Source organism: Castanea sativa, chromosome 11 (genome assembly GCF_040712315.1).
Source record: "Castanea sativa cultivar Marrone di Chiusa Pesio chromosome 11, ASM4071231v1".
Taxonomy (NCBI): Eukaryota; Viridiplantae; Streptophyta; class Magnoliopsida; order Fagales; family Fagaceae; genus Castanea; species Castanea sativa.
In genome coordinates this window covers 6,359,178-6,378,413 of record NC_134023.1, presented here as the reverse complement: position 1 = coordinate 6,378,413, position 19,236 = coordinate 6,359,178, and the positions used below count along the sequence as shown (strand labels likewise).

Sequence of the window (19,236 nt, the reverse complement as noted above, 5' to 3'; positions counted from 1 at the left end):
TATTTTTCCCATTCTATCCTTAGATTTGAATGTGAACTACTAAGTCCTTTAAAAAAAAAAAAAAAACTTCCTCTAAAGAAATAATGAAAAACCAAATATAAACTATTAATTATGACAAATTGATTAAAATTATAGTCTAACATTTCAAAATGACAAGTACAGTACAAAAATAACTATTTAAATTCTCAAATACTTTTATTCTTAGTAATAATTTTTAAAAGAGTTTAATCCATAATAATTTGTTTAATATTTTTATCTTAATTGTTTAAATGATAAGGAAAAATAGTTAAAATTGTCAATTTATAAAAAATATAATTTCTTTTAAGTTTGGGAATCTGGATTCCCGTTTATTTTAAAGGGAATCCATATTCCTACTGAGAGGGGTTTAAGGGGAGAATTCAGATTCCTCTGGCATCTGATTTCTTAGCGTGATTTGCAACCAAACATAGGAATCTTTAAATATTCTTAAGAATTCTAAAACATTACCCCATACCAAACGCCACATAAGTGTTTGGTTGCATTTTTTAAGAAAATATTGTCAAAGTATTTGGTTGTATTTCTAAAAATTATATAAAAATAGTTTTTACTATTTTCCCACATTTTCTTAGCTTTCAAACATATGTATAATAAGTAGCAAATTACAACTCTAAAAATTTGTATTACAAAAATATTATAATAAAATAATAAGAGAGAGAGAGAAAGAGGCAACGGGTATTTGTTTTTTTATATATTTATTATTATTCCTTCACCAAGTCATGTTTGGATGAGGACTATTTTATAGCGATTTTTATAATGATTTTCTCTTCTCACCATGGCTGTGGGGTTTAATTTGATTTGACAATGTTGCCCTTAGTTGCTTAGAAATGCTAGCACTTTATTTGTCAATTAAATTATATATATATATATATATATATATATTTTTTTTTTTTTTGAGAATGTTTTGTATGTTAAGTATTACTACTATTTTATCTCTCTCTCAATTTTATTTTACACTATTATTTTTGTCTTTATACTTTGTCGTAAGATTTGTAACTGTTCCAATCCTCTATCATTTATTATAAAATATGATACTAAAATGATAGAGAAATAATATGTCCACAACATTTTTAAAGAAAATCCTAAGTAGCAGTTTGTTATTGGTTGTTATTGTTAGGGCAAAAAAGTAATCTTAATGTTAGGTTCAAATTTGAACCAATAACAATTAACCACTTATGATTTGTTGTGAAAATATTGTAGACGTAACATCTCTCTGATAAAGAAATGACATGTTTACAACATTTTCATAACATTTTTACAAAATGATAATGCAAAATATCAACCACAATAATGAATTAGTCTATTTGGTTAAGTTTGGTCATTTTCGATCTCTTCAATCCAATTTGGTCCAGTTGTGAATTTTCATTATGTTTGCAAAAATAGAAATTTTTTATATTAATTTTTATGTTTTACTTTACAATCCATTAATTGCAATAATAATATGTCATATGTATGCTTTTTTTTTCATTTTTAATTTTTTTATAAGAAAAGTAAAAAATTTAGTTATTTATAAGAAAAATAACAAATAGTTTATATGTTATAATTAGTAAAGCATAAGGTAAAAAAAAGTGTTAGCTTGTACTATTTAATAGCTATAATAAAAAAATTCTTACCGTATATTAAATTTTTTTCTCCAAAAAAAAAAAAAAAACTCTTTTCCAAACCTTTTTTTCCCCTTTAAAAAAGAAGAGAAAAATCTAAATTATAAACAAGCTGCACAGATAATCAGATAAACCCCAAAACCCCAAAAACAGTACTAAAATTCACTACTTCTCAGTCTTCAGCAAAACACAACACAGACACACTGCTGCTTTCTTTTAACAGACACTCTCTTTCTTCAATCTATCAAATTCCACCAATCCAAACCAAAAATGGAGCTTACAGTCCCATACAAACCAAACCCACTTTTATTTTCTTCAGCTCCACTCACACACAACTCTCAAACTCTCATTCTTTTCAAGCTTCCTAAGAACCCCAGGTCCAAAAATTCCCACCACAGACCCAATTTTCGTGTTCTAGCTTCTGCAAACCCAAATGGGTCTGATGGGTTTTCATGGCTGAGGCTGACTCAGTCTGTCCGGCGTGGCTCGGAGCGGTTGTGGTCGAAACTCGGTGAGTCAGTGAAGAAGGAAACCGGGTTTGACTTGGAAGATGCCAATGTGAAGGTGGGTGAGTTAGTGGGGCGAGCTCAGGAAGGGGTCAGCAAAGGTCGGGGTGAGTTGGAACGGTTTAGGACTGAGTTAGTGCCTGAATTTGTGAGTTGGAATAGGTGGGAGCGTTGGAAGGTAATTCTGCAAGAGACCCTTTTGTTTTAATTTTTGTTTGATAGATAAGAAATTGCAGGAAAAGGATAGAAAATGGACAAGTTGGAGTATTTTCTTCTGAACTGTTGGGGCAGTGTATATTAGCTGGTTGTTAGTGTACACACTAATACAGATAATGATAGCATATATGAACTTGGTGGAAATGGAAAATTTTGAGCATTGCATGGAATTATTAAGTATATGCAAGGATGCAACAATAAATGGCACCTAGGAAGAACATACACTTTATGTGGGGTGTCATACCCGCTGTGTCCTTGTTATAATTTTTCAGAAATTGCTTATATCACCATGTCGTACCCATACCAGTGTCCATGCTTCCTAGCATGGCACATAGGATGAAAAATTTTCCCTTTTCAAAGAAATTTAGTTAAGTTTGGATATTTTGGGACATATATATCGGCTACCATTTTTCTTTCTTCTTTACCTTTTGTTCCCCCACTTGTGTCTTGAAATTGGAAGGCATGTAATGCATAGTTTGACAACAGACCTGACACTGCTTCATAAACCTTTCTATAAGTGAATTGGAACAACTCCAAATTGAATTAAAGTTTGTGGTTTCTTCAGCGTTATCTTGTTTTAAAGGTTTTATAATAATTTGCTTTGCGCTTGTGTATTCATCCTTGAATCTTGGTCACCTTATGAAGATCCTCAAATGTTTCAAGACGAAGAAAATTTGCCTTTTGAGATTGTAATGGTGGACAATGCCTGTCCTAGCTTACCTTATGAGAAGTTTTATCCAATCTGTATATAATTTTTATGGAGTGGATAATGATATGGTTGTTCTCCTCTCTCTAGGATATCAAAACATGGGAGCCTAAATGAATTGGTGCCTTAATTCTCTATGTATTTGTTGCAATAGTTTCCTACAAAGGAATATATATGGCAATTCAAGCTCCTATCTTAAATCGCCAAAGAGGCTTACATGGAAGCATTGATTCCTGAGCCATCTCTAGCAATATTAGAAAGTAAGTGAATTTTTTACTTTATCTGCAGATGCAATCAATTTCTTTGTATTCTAATGACATGACAAGATGCTAATAGCATGGTGAAGTTATTATTATTTTGTGATTGTACATGAAGAACCTACTCCACTACTCCATCTTGATTACATGAGGATTAGAATTCAAGTTTAAATTTTCCTCCTTAGATCTGAGAATAGTTTTGCATGCATCCTGTATAACTAAGTGAATCCATCTGATCTTTCATTAATGAAGTTATCTTCCCCTGAATGAAAAATTTTAAATTTGCTTCCTTTATGAATTTTCACACTATGGCAATCTCAATCCAATATATGGATTTATGACTCAACCCAGGGACGAACTAAATGAACATAGAGTTTCTAATCAAACCCAACTCATCCTAGAAAAGCTTAAATACACCTGGTTACTCTGGGTAGTTTGCTTACACCTAATAGATAGATGGCAGATGGCTTGGGATTTGAGAGTAACATTAGATTAAGCAATACAACTCAGGAAAAAGCTTTGTCCAACAAAAGATAACAAGAAAATAAAGCCAATCCATCAAGGCGTTTTCAAGTCCTCCCTCGTCCCTCATTCTCCTCCCTCTTGTTTGAGATTAACAACTGCTAACATTTAGAAAGAGGTGGATCTTTGTCCTATTATAAATGGTAGAATGTGATGGCTCAGATTGCAAATGATGAGAATGAAAAGGAATAAGAACAAAGAAATTTAGGATGTTTGTCACTTGTGCTTGTTTAATTTCAGTGCCTCAGATTCTCCTTATAATTTTGCAGGTTTAGGAAGAGTGAATGGAGGAAGACAATGCCGAAGGGCCTGAAAATGAAGAGGTTTATTGAAGGACCTGATGGAAAACTTGTTCGTGATAGTTCTTATGTTGGAGAGGATGCATGGGATGATGATCTGGAGCGTCCTCAGGACAGTGTAAAGCAAATTATTGACAGTGATGTGAAACTGAATGCAGAAGAAAAGAAGGAACTGAAGGAAGACTTGAGCATTTCGGGTTAGTCAAGTATCCAAGTGCATGTGCTGCTGTTGTTTTTACTGCCAGATCTGAAACATATCATTCATACTTTTATAATTACTGATCATTATACTTGATAGGTCAATATTCCACTAGACCCTCATTTGTTTGAGATTATATCCAGTTCTGGAGTTGAAGTAGATCTCCTTCAAAAGTGTCAGATCCATTACTTTCTGAAAGTTGTGATGGCATTACTACCTGGAATATTGATTCTGTGGCTTATAAGGGAGTCTGTGATGCTTCTAAGCATCATTTCTAAGCGTTTCCTATATAAAAAGTATAACCAGCTCTTTGACATGGCTTATGCAGAAAATTTCATACTGGTATATCTTTAACTCTGCATTTGTTGCTTCCCTGCTTATCTCTTATAAAAATCCTTGAATTCTCATACTATTTGTACTCAACCAGCCAGTTTGGGATGTCGGCGACACAAATTCAATGTATAAGGAAGTGGTATTAGGGGGTGATGTTTGGGACCTTCTCGATGAGTTAATGATTTATATGGGAAATCCCATGTAGTATTATGAAAAAGGCGTGAAATTTGTTCGGGTAACTATTTCTAGTATTATAAAGATAGAGAGTTCTTTTATTTGATCTGTCCTATAATTTATATAAGTGTAATAGTAAGATAGTTTATGATGACTGTGTTCTCAACAGGGTGTTCTTCTTTCTGGACCTCCTGGAATGTGGAAAACTCTCTTTGCAAGGACACTGGCAAGGGAAAGTGGGTTGCCCTTTGTTTTTGCTTCTGGAGCAGAGTTTACAGATAGTGAAAAAAGTGGTGCAGCAAGGATCAATGAGATGTTTTCTATTGCCAGGAGAAATGTAAGCATTCTCTCATTTGTAATTTGCAAAAGCATTATTTTGTGTCATTTATTACTATGAGTAAAATTATATTTTTATCAAAAATCGTCAAGCTAGAAGTTGGGGATTTTTCACATCTAAAGTCCTAATGCCTTAAAGCTCTTGCTACTTAATAATAAAAAGTAGCCAATTTTCTTGATTTTGATTAAACTTAGAGTAATTTTTTAGGAGGACCTCTTGTATGCTTCCTGTATACTTGAGTTACTCCTCTTCTTTTTGACTAAAATTATTCTTTGCTTATAAAAAAAGGGTAGATAGTCAGATAATTCTGATTCCTTTATTAGTTTAATTTACTGGGCATACAGTCCTAGCATCTTCATGCTTTGAATGAGTTTTAACATTTTTTGGTTTCTTGCAATTGCGTCAAATAGTTGGAATCACCCAAAATCAATAGTCATTTCTCCTGTTCTTCTGTAGTTTGCGGAATTTGTTATATTTTCCTTTTCTATAATTTACCCGCTATTTTGTTATTTCGTTAAGAGCTTGCAAACTTGTGATGAGGGCTTGCATCTGCTCACATTAAAGTTTGCAAGTTTGAGAATCTAAATAATTAGTTTCTGTTTATGAAGACATGAATACCCCTGGCACAATCATAACTATCTTCTATTAGCATGGGATAGTGTTCAAATATTGCAATTTTACACTCTAGCTGCACTAGAGCACTTAGTCCCATGGGGTGCTCGTATATGGACTTAGGGTGATTTCTCTACTGGTAATGAGATAGGGTCAGCTAACTTGGAAGCGGACTTGTAAGCCAAAATGAGTGTTACTTCTGAGCATCAATTAGAAAATACTTCAATGGCTTAAAGCTTTGTATCTTTTTGTCGTCTTTATTCTCCTTTTCCATTTCTTCTCTTCAACACTGAAGGATGCCTCATCCTTCTCTTTGTATTCTTTATGTTCCTATATTTCATGTTTCTTTCTTCTAATTTTGTTTTGTCTTTTATATTCCACTTCACTACTGTTAATTACTGTATCATATGCCCACATAATGGTAAGTTTCGATTCATAATACTGAGTAGTGAGCATTTGTCTTTGACTCCCTGTAGTTCACTGTGTCTCTTACCATTCCTTATATGGAGATGCTGGTTTCCAAGCTAAAGAGTAGAAGCATGGAATGACTTAGAAATCTGGGACATTTTGTAATTCAACAACCACTTCATAGGAAACTGCATCTCTATATTGGTTTAAAGATATCTAGCACTACATGGGAGTCATGTCCATATTGTAGCTGTATTAGATATGATACCTCTCAGATATGTTATTGACTACGTTTTACCGTAACTCTTGGTAAATCCTCTGCACAGGCTCCTTCATTCATATTTGTCGATGAAATTGATGCTATTGCTGGAAGGCATGCAAGAAAGGATCCACGAAGAACGGCAACGTTTGAGGCTCTGATTGGACAGCTTGATGGGGAGGAAGTGTATTAATTTAGCCTGCTTGTGGTTTATCTTCTCAATCTTGTGTTTTTTGATTACAAATGCAAGATTGTTTGAAATTTTGTAGCTTCAAATTCTGTTTGGTTGTTTTGAAAATGGACGAAAAGGAGATGAATTTAATTTGAGTCCTATGCTTTATTTTTCTTTTTGCGGTCGTTTCCTTCATGGTATATAATCATTCATAACCAAATGTAGCAGATGGGTTATTTTGTCAGATTTATACTGGTACATACTTCTCATATTTGCTTCTGTTTGTGGGTGTTTGAATTTTGGGATATGGAAGCATTATTTACTTACTAACGGTTGTGAGGTCTGAATGGTTTTGATTGGACACTTCTTTCTTACTTTTGTTGTTGGTGGTATCATAAGTGAATTTTAATTTTGATGTTTTTAATATGTGAGATGCACCTTCCTCATAATTAACATCTAGAACTTAGTTGCTCTTATGATGATCCATAACTTTGGATGTATAGATTCACACAATTGAAATTTAATTGTAGGGAGAGTAATTATTAAATTAACAACACTGTGTAGCTTTGTAAAGGATGAATCTCTTTATTAATTTGTAATTGAGTGAAAATTCATAACTTTTTTTTTTTATATATAAGTAAGAATGATATATATATACGAATAGCTACTTTATGCAAGAAAAACATAGAGCAGACCCAGGAAATACAAGGATAAAAACAGAAAGAAAACATAAAAGAAACCAGGGCAAAAAAAAATAATAATAATAACAAAGGAGCAAGAGAGCTAAGAAAAGCAGGGAGGGAATCACTAGTCGTGAGTTCCCATGCTCAAGACCAATCAAAAAGAGTCCCACTCAAAGACACCAACATCTGATAACCGAAGCTATTCAAGTCTTCAAAAGTCCTCTGATTCCGTTCCTTCCAAATGCACCATAGGATGCATAACGGAACTAAGTTCCAAATCTGAGGCAAATGCTTCCTCAATCAATTCCACCAGCCAAATAGCAAATCTGGGATCGATCTAGGTATAATCCAAGACAAGCCAAAAGTAATAAAGGCAAAGCTCCACGACCGATGAGCCATCTCACAATGAAGAAATAAGTGATCTATTGTCTCTCCACAACGTCGACACATAATGCACCAGTCTTCAAAAACCAATCTCCTCAACCTCAAGTTATCACCTGTAAGGATCTTATTCCAAGCTACACACCAAACAAAAAAAGAAACTCGTCTAGAAGCCTTTACTCTCCATATACCTTTCTAAGGAAAGACAATTGAGGGAGAATTCCGCAATTTGTTATAATAAGACCGGGTGTCAAAATTCCCATTAGGTTTCAACTCCCATCTCATTCGGTCTCCAACATCCAGAGGGGGAGTATTAGCTCCCAATATACGAAGAAAATGTAGCCCTTCGTCCGTCTCCCAATCATTGAATTCTCGACTAAAACAAATATCCCATATTCTTCTATCCTCCGCCCCCTGCCTTGACAAAGAGGCTTCTACAAAAGCCTCCTTGTTAGTGGTAATACCATACAACCTTGGGAAACCCACCTGGAAAGGTTGATCCCCATACCACCTATCCTGCCAGAATCTCACTCTATTCCCCAACCCAACAACAAACTGAAAATTTATGCTAAAATCCTCATATCCCATGCAGATGCCTCTCCACAAACCACACCCATGAGCTCCCCTACCTAGCTTTGAGGTCCATTCCCCCCACTCTTCCCCATATTTTGAAACTACCACCCTCCTCCATAACCGATCCTCTTCCTTCCCAAATCACCACAACCATTTCTCCAATAAGGCCCTATTGAAAGTGGTAAGTTTTCATATGTATACATTTTTAAATGAGATCAATGTTGCGTGACTTTTGTTTAGGACGTTGAATCTATATTGACGTGTAGTATAAAGAAAATAATTGATTACATAAGTTTAGGATTTTAGCCAGAATTTACGCGCTTCTTGATGAACAATGAGTGGTATAATATGCATTTTCAAAGTAATCTATGGTGTATATAACTTTTCTTTTTTAAGTATTTTTGCTTCTATATTGATTACTCAATCTTACCTAACACATGCTTATGATGGAGGATTCATTGTTGCTCAACAATGGACTACAATTTAAGGGCTGCAATATATGCTTTAGATAATCTTTAGAAAAATACACTTCATTTTATTAATGAAAACTTAAAATAATTAATTGCTGCGCACACTATATGCTTTTAACAATGCTAATGCATAATTCTTCCATTGCATCTTTGTCATGTTTAGAGTTTTTTATTTTTTTTCCCTTCCAAATCAGGAAGAACAAATGGCCGTTTATCTTGATCAAATGTTACAACAAATGATTATATATGCTAGGTGTTATATAAAAGGCCTAAATATGTACTTTGATTCCTTATACTCATTTAATCTTATCTTCTTTTGTTTCTATTTAGCTTAGAGGTTATATACCACATTTGGACGTTAAGATACATTAAGAAAGTAGACAAAATCAATCTTGATTAGCTTCCAAAGTTTTTTGGGATGTAGTGAAATTTTCTCATTTTAGCAATTAAACAGATATTTTGAGGAAGAGTTAGGAAAAGATACTAGGTTTTATTCATGGTGTTTTCATGGTCAAAGAAATTTGAATAAGTTCTACATTTTGAAATGGAATAATTAATTTTGAAAGCTTATATCCACTTGTTGTTTTAGTTATTAATTTCTCAAAAGGTTAGAAAGAGAGAGATTTGTTTCTTCAAGATTCCAACTTTGTTGTTTCAATAAAGCTTCTTCAAATGCAAAAACATAAAAACGCTTTTTTTGTTATAATTTGTGATTCCTTTGGCTAATGTTCTATATATATATATATATTTTTTTTTTTTACTTTCTTAAGATTGTGGTTGTCTGGTACAAAGCTAGAGCCGAAGCTTACAGGACGCCTCTCATTTCTCAAATTGGGGTATACAACCATCAGATTGAACTGAATGTTCCTCCAGTGAAGTGTACAAGGATATAATGTAATTTACAGCAAAACATGAGTTTAATTATAGAATCTAAGGAGAAGAAGAGTTTAGTCTGACATCTAGGTGAATATCAAAATAGAAACTTCGCAAGTTCCTTTAAACTTCCCATGTATCATTGTCGTGTATAATGCACATGACTTATTAAATCATACTTAAATTATTTTTTGAGAAGACAAACAATACAATCATTTCAGCTGATTATAACTAGACTTTGTCCACAGTATTTTTTATTTTAATTTCTTAATACATATCTCCTCAATAGGTTCTATTGACAACCTGTAAAACTACAACGGAAAAATTGAAAATTAAAATAACCTAATGTTTCTTTTGATTTGTGTTGAATAAGAAAATAATCCAATGTTTCTTTAGATTTCATTATCAGTAATTTTACAAATGCAAAAACATAAAAACGCTTTTTTTGTTATAATTTGTGATTCCTTTGGCTAATGTTCTATATATATATATATATTTTTTTTTTTACTTTCTTAAGATTGTGGTTGTCTGGTACAAAGCTAGAGCCGAAGCTTACAGGACGCCTCTCATTTCTCAAATTGGGATATACAACCATCAGATTGAACTGAATGTTCCTCCAGTGAAGTGTACAAGGGTATAATGTAATTTACTGCAAAACATGAGTTTAATTATAGAATCTAAGGAGAAGAAGAGTTTCGCCTGACATCTAGGTGAATATCAAAATAGAAACTTCGCAAGTTCCTTTAAACTTCCCATGTATCCTTGTCATGTATAATGCACATGACTTACTAAATCATACTTAAATTATTTTTTGAGAAGACAAACCATACAATCATTTCAGCTGATTATAACCAGACTTTGTCCACAGTATTTTTTATTTTAATTTCTTAATACATATCTCCTCAATAAGTTCTATTGACAACCTGTAAAACTACAATGGAAAAATTGAAAAATAAAATAACCTAATGTTTCTTTAGATTTGTGTTGAATAAGAAAATAATCCAATGTTTCTTTAGATTTCATTATTAGTAATTTTACCGTGTATGGCACGGGATAGTGACTAGTGTTGTTCTAATAACGTTGTTTTGTATTTTTTTTAAATATTTGTAGGTAAAAAAGTGTACGAAAATACGTATAAAGTTGTTTAAAAACTGAAAACATGTGTTTAAACACATGTACCAAACAGCCTCAAATTTTTTTTTTTTTTTTGTGAAATGATTTTTGTGTTCTCTTTTCTTTGAATCTGTAATGATGTGCTTGAATATTGGTAGAAGAGTCAAAGTTTGAGAAACTGAAGAAATTTAGTGACGCAAGAGTTTGAGTAATGTTGTTTGTAATTTTTTAAAATACACGTAGATAAAAAATGTATAAAAATATGTGTTATTTAAAAATTAAAAATGTGTGTTTTAAGATACTCTACCAAACGGGAGTTTGGCTGGTCCGTATGGCAAGTGGTACAGCCTCTGCACTTGAGTGGGATGACCGGACGAGGAATGGGCGGAAATTTTAAAAGGAAAAAAAAAATATATATATATATATATATATATATATATATATATATATATATATATATATATATATATATACACTTAAAAACCGCGTGGCGCAAAGTAGAAACCGCGTGAAAGCGTCGATTTTAAATAATTAGTTTGGGAAAGCGACCGTTAATTTCACTAAATAATACGTATCCTACAAACCATTATTCTATTTCAATAGCTTTACACATCATTGTCTCTCTCTCTATGGCGACCTACGGCGGAAGCTCATCTTCTAACCCCACGAGGATGGTAACGTTTATAACCTCAGACGACAAGCAAGTCAAGGTGGCAGTAGAGATAGCGAGGATGTCCGGCGTAGTGAGAGATTTCTATGATGGCGACCTTGATCGCCCTGAAGTGGAGAACGCCGACCCTTTCCCTCTCCCAAACGTGCGCAGCGACATTTTCGTCAATATCGTCCTCGCCTCCAAGATATTGCGCGAGCTCTGCTCGATATACGAAGCGGTGGAGAAAGAGAGGCAGGAGTTAGAGGCGAATTTTTTTGGCCAGCTGAGCGACAAGATGATCGTTGAGCTGGTTAAGGCAGCGGACTACTTGGAGATCAAGGAAGTGCTGGATTTCGTGATGCCGAGCGTTAGGAAGAGGTTTAGACTTGGAGACGACAAGGGCGTTGAATTTGTCTATACGGCTGAGGCTGAGGCAGAGACAGAGGCAAGCTCAGACCCTAACCCCACGACGATGGCAACGTTTATGACCTCAGACGGCAAGCTATTGAAGGTGCCAGTAAGGATAGCGATAATGTTCGGCATGGTGAAGGCTTTCGTCAGTGGCGAACTTGATGACTCTAAACTGGAGAACATCGTTTGGCCTCTCCCAAAAGTGTCCAGCTACGTTCTCGACATTGTCGTCTATGCCTGCAAGAAACTCCTCGACATCCGCCCGAAATACGACGCGGTGAGGCAGGAGTTTGATATGGTGTTTTTTGGCCGGCAGACCGACGAGACGATCGTTGAGCAGGTTAAGGCTGCGGACAAATTGGAGATTGAGGAACTGCTGGATTTTGTGATGCCGAGCTTTAGGATGAGGTTTGGACTTGGAGACGACAAGGGCGTGGAATTTGTTTATAAGGCTGAGTTTGAGACAATCCTTCTCAGGAGGGCAGCATGGGCCTTCTGAGTTCTGAGGGAGCAAGCAGTTGAGGGCATCAAGACATAAAGGTGATGTAAACAAATAAAATGTTAATATCATGTTATTTACTTTTGTTTGACCATGTAGAGTTTAAATTACCAATTAATAGTCTAAGGGTCAAGTACAAGTGTCAAGTCAGCGTTTATGGGGGTAAGAGGAAGGTCGGGTTCAAATTTCAAATTAACATCCCGTCATTCTTTTAAATTACACAACTGTTTTTTTTTTTTTTTGGTGTGCGTTGTTTGATTATGTTGTTTTGTTCTCTGCACTGCTGAATTGGAATGTAAATCATTTTTGATCGCTGTATTCAGTTCTATATATTGATGCATTGGTTGCTAGTTCTATATAATTTTTGAATTTAGTTGTTTTGATGAGGAATCTTAATGATAACATTTTGGTATTACATTACAGTTGGCTAGTTTTATATTTATTTTCTTTAGATTGAATCACAATGGTTTTAGAGGTTATGTAGTTGAAAGTTTCGGGGAAACTAGAAATGGGTCTAATTTTTTTATGATTTATTTCATGGTGGGTTTATGCATTGAGATTAAGAGTTTGGATTTTCTCTGCAAATTTGAAATTTATTATTGAGAATGAATTGTGGGTTCAAGGAATTTGACTCTGATTTAGAAGTGGCTTGGTGTTTTTAAATTCGTATTTGTTTGTGAATGCGGGATCATACATTGTAGATTTCTTCTGATTTTGTAGCCTATTGGTGGTGGGATTGGTATTAAAAAATAACTTGGTCTTAACGTTTTGATATTTTACATGGGAAGATAGTTTAAGGTTTTGTGAATGAAAGGGTATATAGTAGAAAGGATTGAATCACAATGGCCTTTGGGATTTGTGTATTGGAAATTTTGGGGGAAATTGAGAAGTGGAATTGGTTGATTTCACGGTGGGGTTTGTGAATTGAGATTAGAGTTTGGAATTTCTCTGCCAGTTTGAAATTTAACATTGAGAATAAATATATGGGTTCAGTGAATTTGGGTTTGATTAGAAGGAAGCTTGGTGTTTTAATGTTTATTTGGAAAAGAATTGTGGGTCTGCGAATGTGAAGTCTCATACATTGGGGATTTTTACTGATTTAGTAGTAGACTATTTGGTCGTAGCGTTTTGGTATTTAACTTTGGAAGACAATTTCAAGTTTTGTGTATGACAGGTTTATATAATAGCAAGGAGATGAAACCAAAAGTTGTGGAAGTGAACATAAAATGACTGGTGGTGATGCAGGATCTTTTAGAATTCTAAACTAGAATAGATTTCTTGATGAGTTCTTGAAGGGTTCTTAAATATTGGTGGATGTTTAATGGTTTTAGGTTAGAAAGATTAAATCTTGATGGCTATTTGGGGCGGAAACAGGGGATAAACTAAAAACAAGATAAGTAAAATACTAGGCAATCACACCTAGGTCTTCCTAAGCAATCCAGGCCTCCACACTTAGAAACATAGAAGCTACTGAAACAAATCTGTAATTTGGAATTGGTTGTTTTCTGACTAACAAGCATATCAGATATTGGTACAGGGAGATTCCTTTTGAATCCTAAGATATATTCTCGAAGATTTAAATCAAACTGATATCATGCTATTTTAAATTTAGTGTGCATGTCCAGTATAGTACCTTTTGCTGGTACTGGGATGCCTGAGCTTCAGCATGCAATTCAAGTTCAAAGAGTACTCTCTGTATTGTTTGATCTTCACAATAGTCAAATGTCAGTATTAGCTATAAACAAAGCCTTTTCAGTATCAACTAGATGACCTTCAAGTTTTCTATATTCAACCAGCAACTCATTAAGCTGACTTATTTTCATCTCAAGCTCATGTCGAACTTGGCTTAAAGAAAATTTTAGCTTTTCAGTTTCGTTTGATGTCCGTTGTAGTGGAGGCTGATTCCTGCAACAAGGTAAAATAAAATAGCAAACCTTCTATTAAAACTTCTTCCCATTTCAATTCATTTTTAAGTGCCAAGTTCTCATATATGAGATTGTCACCAGAAAATCCCAGTTCTTCCTCTTCCTACTTCCTGACTATTTGACTTCCATCTCCTTGATCCAAGATTCTCTCATTGGTAATGTCATCCTTACTGCTAGAGCAAATAGTATGCAAATTTCTTACTGGACGGCATTCTAGATGTTTGAACGGATACATACCACGATGTGCATTAAAATGTGGGAGTTTGCTAATAGTCTCCTACATGGCACCGGTACAACACAAAGTTAGTTCCTTCTCCATTCTCTCAGTGCGAATATCTTCTAGTAGTGATCTGGAGTTTCTAAGTACAGCATCTCCTGTGCAATAGATAAGGCATCACAATATATCATGTTGAACCTCTCATCATCATCTACCTGCCTGACAAGAAACATTGAACCGAGAAAAAGGCCAATGATCTTACCAATGAAAGTTTGATGAATGTAAGAGTAACAACAATTTTATTATTGACCCTTGAAAATATACTTTGTCTCTTCCAAAATGTTTGTTTCAAATAAAATATAGGGTAAATTTCACTACCCCTGAGGTTTGGACAAATACCAAGGAGGTCCAGAAAATTACAAAACTGACAATTTCAGTTCTTTAAGTCCAAACGGACTCTAACACCGTTAATCTCAGTCCTCTCACCCCTTTCAATTTGTTCTCTCTTCTTCACGCCAGAAACTCTCTGTGTCAAGCTCAAGCTAGCCAAACTCAACAAATGACCAATAAGAAAATCAAACACAGATTAAACCAAACAAACAACCATCCAACATCAAATCTCAAACATACCCAGATCAAAAACATTTCAAAGCAAAACCAAGACCCATAACAAAACCAAACCCAAATCAACAATTTTTTTTAAAAGCCCATACCCATGACGGCGAGCTCTGCCAGGTTGAGACCTTGCAACCACCGACCACCACTCATCGCGACCCACAAAGCCTTTGCTCAAACCAAAGCAAACGCACCTCGCCGATCCAAACCAAAATCCACAAACCTCCACCGTTGACCCACCACCGCCGACCCACCACCGATCCAAACCAAAATCACAAACCTCCACCACCGACCCACACCAAAACCCATGATGTTGCCGCTCAAAGACCACAAGAACCAACACCAATCCACACCGAAACCCACCAAAATTGCTTACCCATACTACCACACCGTCGCAAAGACCACGATAGAGAGAAGAAGGGAACATGAGAGTCAAAGAGAGGTTTGACAGAGTAAAGGATGAGGGAGTCAGAGAAAGTGATGAGAAGAAAAGGTGAGAAGAAAGGACATGTGTGAGGGTGAGAGAGAGAAACCAAAAATAAATTATGGTGTTAGAATCCGATTGGGTAAGGACTGAAATGATCAATTTTGTAAGCTTTTGGACTTCTTTGGTATTTGTCCAAACCTCAGGCGAAATTAGTGAAATTTACCCTAAAATATATACAAATGGAAGTATATACCTTGGCTTAACTGAACCCGTAGTTTACTAAAAGCACAATACCAAATTCTCCTATTTGAACACTGTCGATATGCAATAATATGAACAAATGGTTTGGGCCCAGCTTTCAAGAGGATTGGTGATTTTTTTTTTTTTTTTTTTTGATGGGGGTAGGTGATTTTAAGTTTATGAATTGGCTTGAAGAGCATAAAAAAGGGTCAAAGAGGAAGAACAATTATAAATACTAGCCTCATCACACCCATGAGACTTTTTTTTTTTTAGTGGTCCTATTTTGTAGAAAAAAAAATTGTATTTAATTATTATATATATAATTTTTATTTAAAAAAATCTAATTTATAAGTGAATAAATCAATTTAAAAATTAAGAAGAGAGTGGTCCTATTTTTTAGGCAATGTTTTAGTTGGAGTTAGAGTTACATTTTTATCGAATTGTCCTTTAGTTTTGTCTTTATTTAAACATATGACTGTAGGGACATTTTTGAACTAAAAAATAAGGAATCTAAACAGGAAAAGTTCCTTAAATAGTAGTATAGATATTACAAATATACTACAAGTTGAACATTTTTATGTTTGTAAATCACATTTACAAATATGTAGAGACACCATTGGAAAGATGCTTCTTATGGGGTCTATCTTTTAACGCTTCAATCCAACCTTAACAATTGTAGACTATTTTTTGCACATATATAGTAACCCATTTGTGCTACCATTAACTGGAAAGAGTGAATCTGATGAAGAAGATCCTCTGCTGATGATTCTTGCATATTGATCATTAAGCTGATCCATACGGATCTTTTTTGTGGCAAACATTTTTATTTTTTATTTAACTATTCCATGTCGGTGCATGGTACGAGTTAACGACTAATTATTAATTATATTGCTAATTACCAAAATAAATAGTAGGAATTATTTTTAGAGATCTTTTTATTGGAAAATAATAAAATAATTAATTTTGTTAACAGTTTTTTATATTTTTCATAAATATAGTGTCAAAACTTTTCTATTATGATTTATTAACAATTACCTTATGACATAACCCATAATTAGTAATATATATTTTTCTCTTATTTATTATCATTTTAAGCCATTTTTTCAATTTATACTCATATCTCAACTTTATCAGTTTTCATGTGTATCTCTTTATATGTTATTATTTCCTTTTTCTTTTGCCTTTGCTACTTTATGTATTTGAGTTTTTTTTTTTTTTTTTAAACTTGAAATTTTCGTTTCTTAATCACCAAGCTCCATTCATCTCCCTCACTGAACTAAAGAATCGGAAGAATTGAAAAATTCATTAGAAGGAGATCTTATGCAGGAGTTTATAGGCAAAGTTATATTTGCGATAGGTATAAATACTCAATCCCCCCGTTGACCGTTTTTCATTTTTACTGTGCAGCAATGGCGAACCAAGGCGCAATTCTAAACTCTAGCGCAACCAGCACGGTGATGATATATAACGCTGAAATCCGCTGACGACAAGCTATTCATGGTGAAGGAAGCCACAGCGATGGAGTTTGGCGTGGTGAAGTTCGTCCTCGAAGACACCGCCGATTCGGTGATCCCTCTGCCAAACGTGTCCAGCTCCGTTCTTGGGCGTGTCATCCACTACTGCGAGAAAAGCCCGAGTCTCCACTTGATGCACCCTCCGTCGACTGAACCTCATTCATTTGAACAAGTAGCGGAGTTGATTTTGGATGACGAGAACGACAAGAGCATCGTTGAGCTGGTTAAGGCAGCCGATTACTTGGACATCAAGGTACTGCTGGCATTCTTGATGCCGAGCTTCAAGAGGAGGTTTGAACTCGGAGACGATAAGGGTGTAGAATATTTTTATAGGGAGATGTAGAGGCACAGCTTCTCGAGAAGGTTGCGTTGGCTTCTGAATGCGTCAATGAGGATAAATAGTGATGAAATAAATAACTAAATTGTGCTTGACATGTTGGTTCGTTTGACTGAACTGCTGAATTAGAATTAATATAGTCTTTGGATTGCTCTCTTCAATTCATTCTTCAATCTTTGTAGTGATGCATTGGTTGCTAGAGTCATAGAGTCGCACTGCCTTTCATGCCATTTTCATAATTCATGCATGGTTTTGTTGAAATTTATTTGTTTTGATGGAGAATCTTAAAGATTACATTTTGGTGTTACATTACAGTTAGCTTACGTTAGACTTAGAGTCGGCTTGAGTTAATGACATACAGTTCACTTGACAATTAATAGGATTTGAGTCTTGCAGAATTGGGATTGAAGTAGCAAAATCAAGATGTCGTGGACGTCATCTTTTGCTTGTGTATTGAAATCTGTTAAGTGTTCACTTGGTAGTGCTCTTTTGTGTCATAATGTAGTTCCATGTCGTTGTGGCATGATATTCTTTGCTTTGGGAAAACTTGGTTGGCTTAATTCTTTGGCCTCATGCGTCACATATTGATGATTTGGGCTCTGATCAACATCCTCTTTCTTCTCACTACCAGACATCTAACATTAATATGAGAAATTTGTTTGCCTTTTTTTCCTTATATTACATATGTGGTTGCATGTGTTGTATTACATTTTTTTTATTTTTAATTTGTTCATTGTTTACAGCCAAGTCAAGTATGGTATATTTATCTGGATAATGATTGTGGAATCTGTTCCAATTGTTGATTTCATGGATACTAGAACATTTAAATCTGTTATTGATATAGTGCACACATTTATGAAGACATTATCTGAAGATTCCGATAGACATTCTAATTTGCTTATAAAAGGATACCCGCAAGGACAGGGCAGGGGTAAAAAAGATACGTTTGGGAAGAATTTCTAATTAGTCTTTCTCTCATCATCTAATAAGCAAAGAGAAGAAATTCGAGAGTTGAGAGATGAAGAGGTCACTGAGTGACTTGGTCGAGTTCAGCACAAGAACAGGTGCTTGAATATGATATTTGGAACACGAGACTTGGAACAAAACCATGTGCTGCCTTCTTAATGATGGATACCAACAGCAAATATGTTGCTTCCTGACGTGTCTTTTGCATGTAGGAAACTGAAAATTATACAATAATCAACTAACCAATCAGCAGCTATTAATGGAAAAACAGCACAAAGAGTCAAAGCAGTTATGCGACAAGCCATTACAGATGAAACAGACCCCTACAACTATACAACCATAAAGATGACTGAGGAAACTACTCTAAAATGCTAAGTGCAGCAGCTATTCTAGCAAATTAGGAATAAAATACTAAAGCAAGTCCTGAGTGTTCTTTAGCAACGGTTGCAACAAGACTAGATACCCCAGCTCCTATGGTTGCTCCAACTCCTGACCAAAAGAAAGTCCAAATATTATCATTATAAATGTAAATTTCCAACTATCTGAATGAAAAGATCTACCAATGTTTGAGCACTTGGACAACTGTAATTTGTTTGAAAAGTTAAAATCACAAGAATGAGGTGCTCCTACCCCCTCCCGAGTATTAAAATTTCAGATTCTATTACAATAAGGAGGCTCCTGATCAATTTAATAGAAAAAAGTT

At 34.6% G+C, this 19,236-nt stretch overlaps 1 protein-coding gene and 1 pseudogene across 1 annotated transcript; both read left to right on the top strand.

Annotated features, from left to right (window-relative positions):
- Positions 1-1,826: 1,826 nt before the first annotated feature.
- Positions 1,827-6,906, top strand: LOC142615958 (ATP-dependent zinc metalloprotease FTSH 12, chloroplastic-like; annotated as a pseudogene).
- A 4,398-nt stretch (positions 6,907-11,304) lies between these two features.
- Positions 11,305-17,715, top strand: LOC142615486 (uncharacterized). The gene is made up of 2 exons (XM_075788227.1): positions 11,305-12,333; positions 17,124-17,715. The coding sequence occupies exon 1, from the start codon at positions 11,360-11,362 to the stop codon at positions 12,290-12,292; it is 933 nt and encodes a 310-aa protein (XP_075644342.1). The 5' UTR covers positions 11,305-11,359; the 3' UTR covers positions 12,293-12,333; positions 17,124-17,715.
- Positions 17,716-19,236: the final 1,521 nt, after the last annotated feature.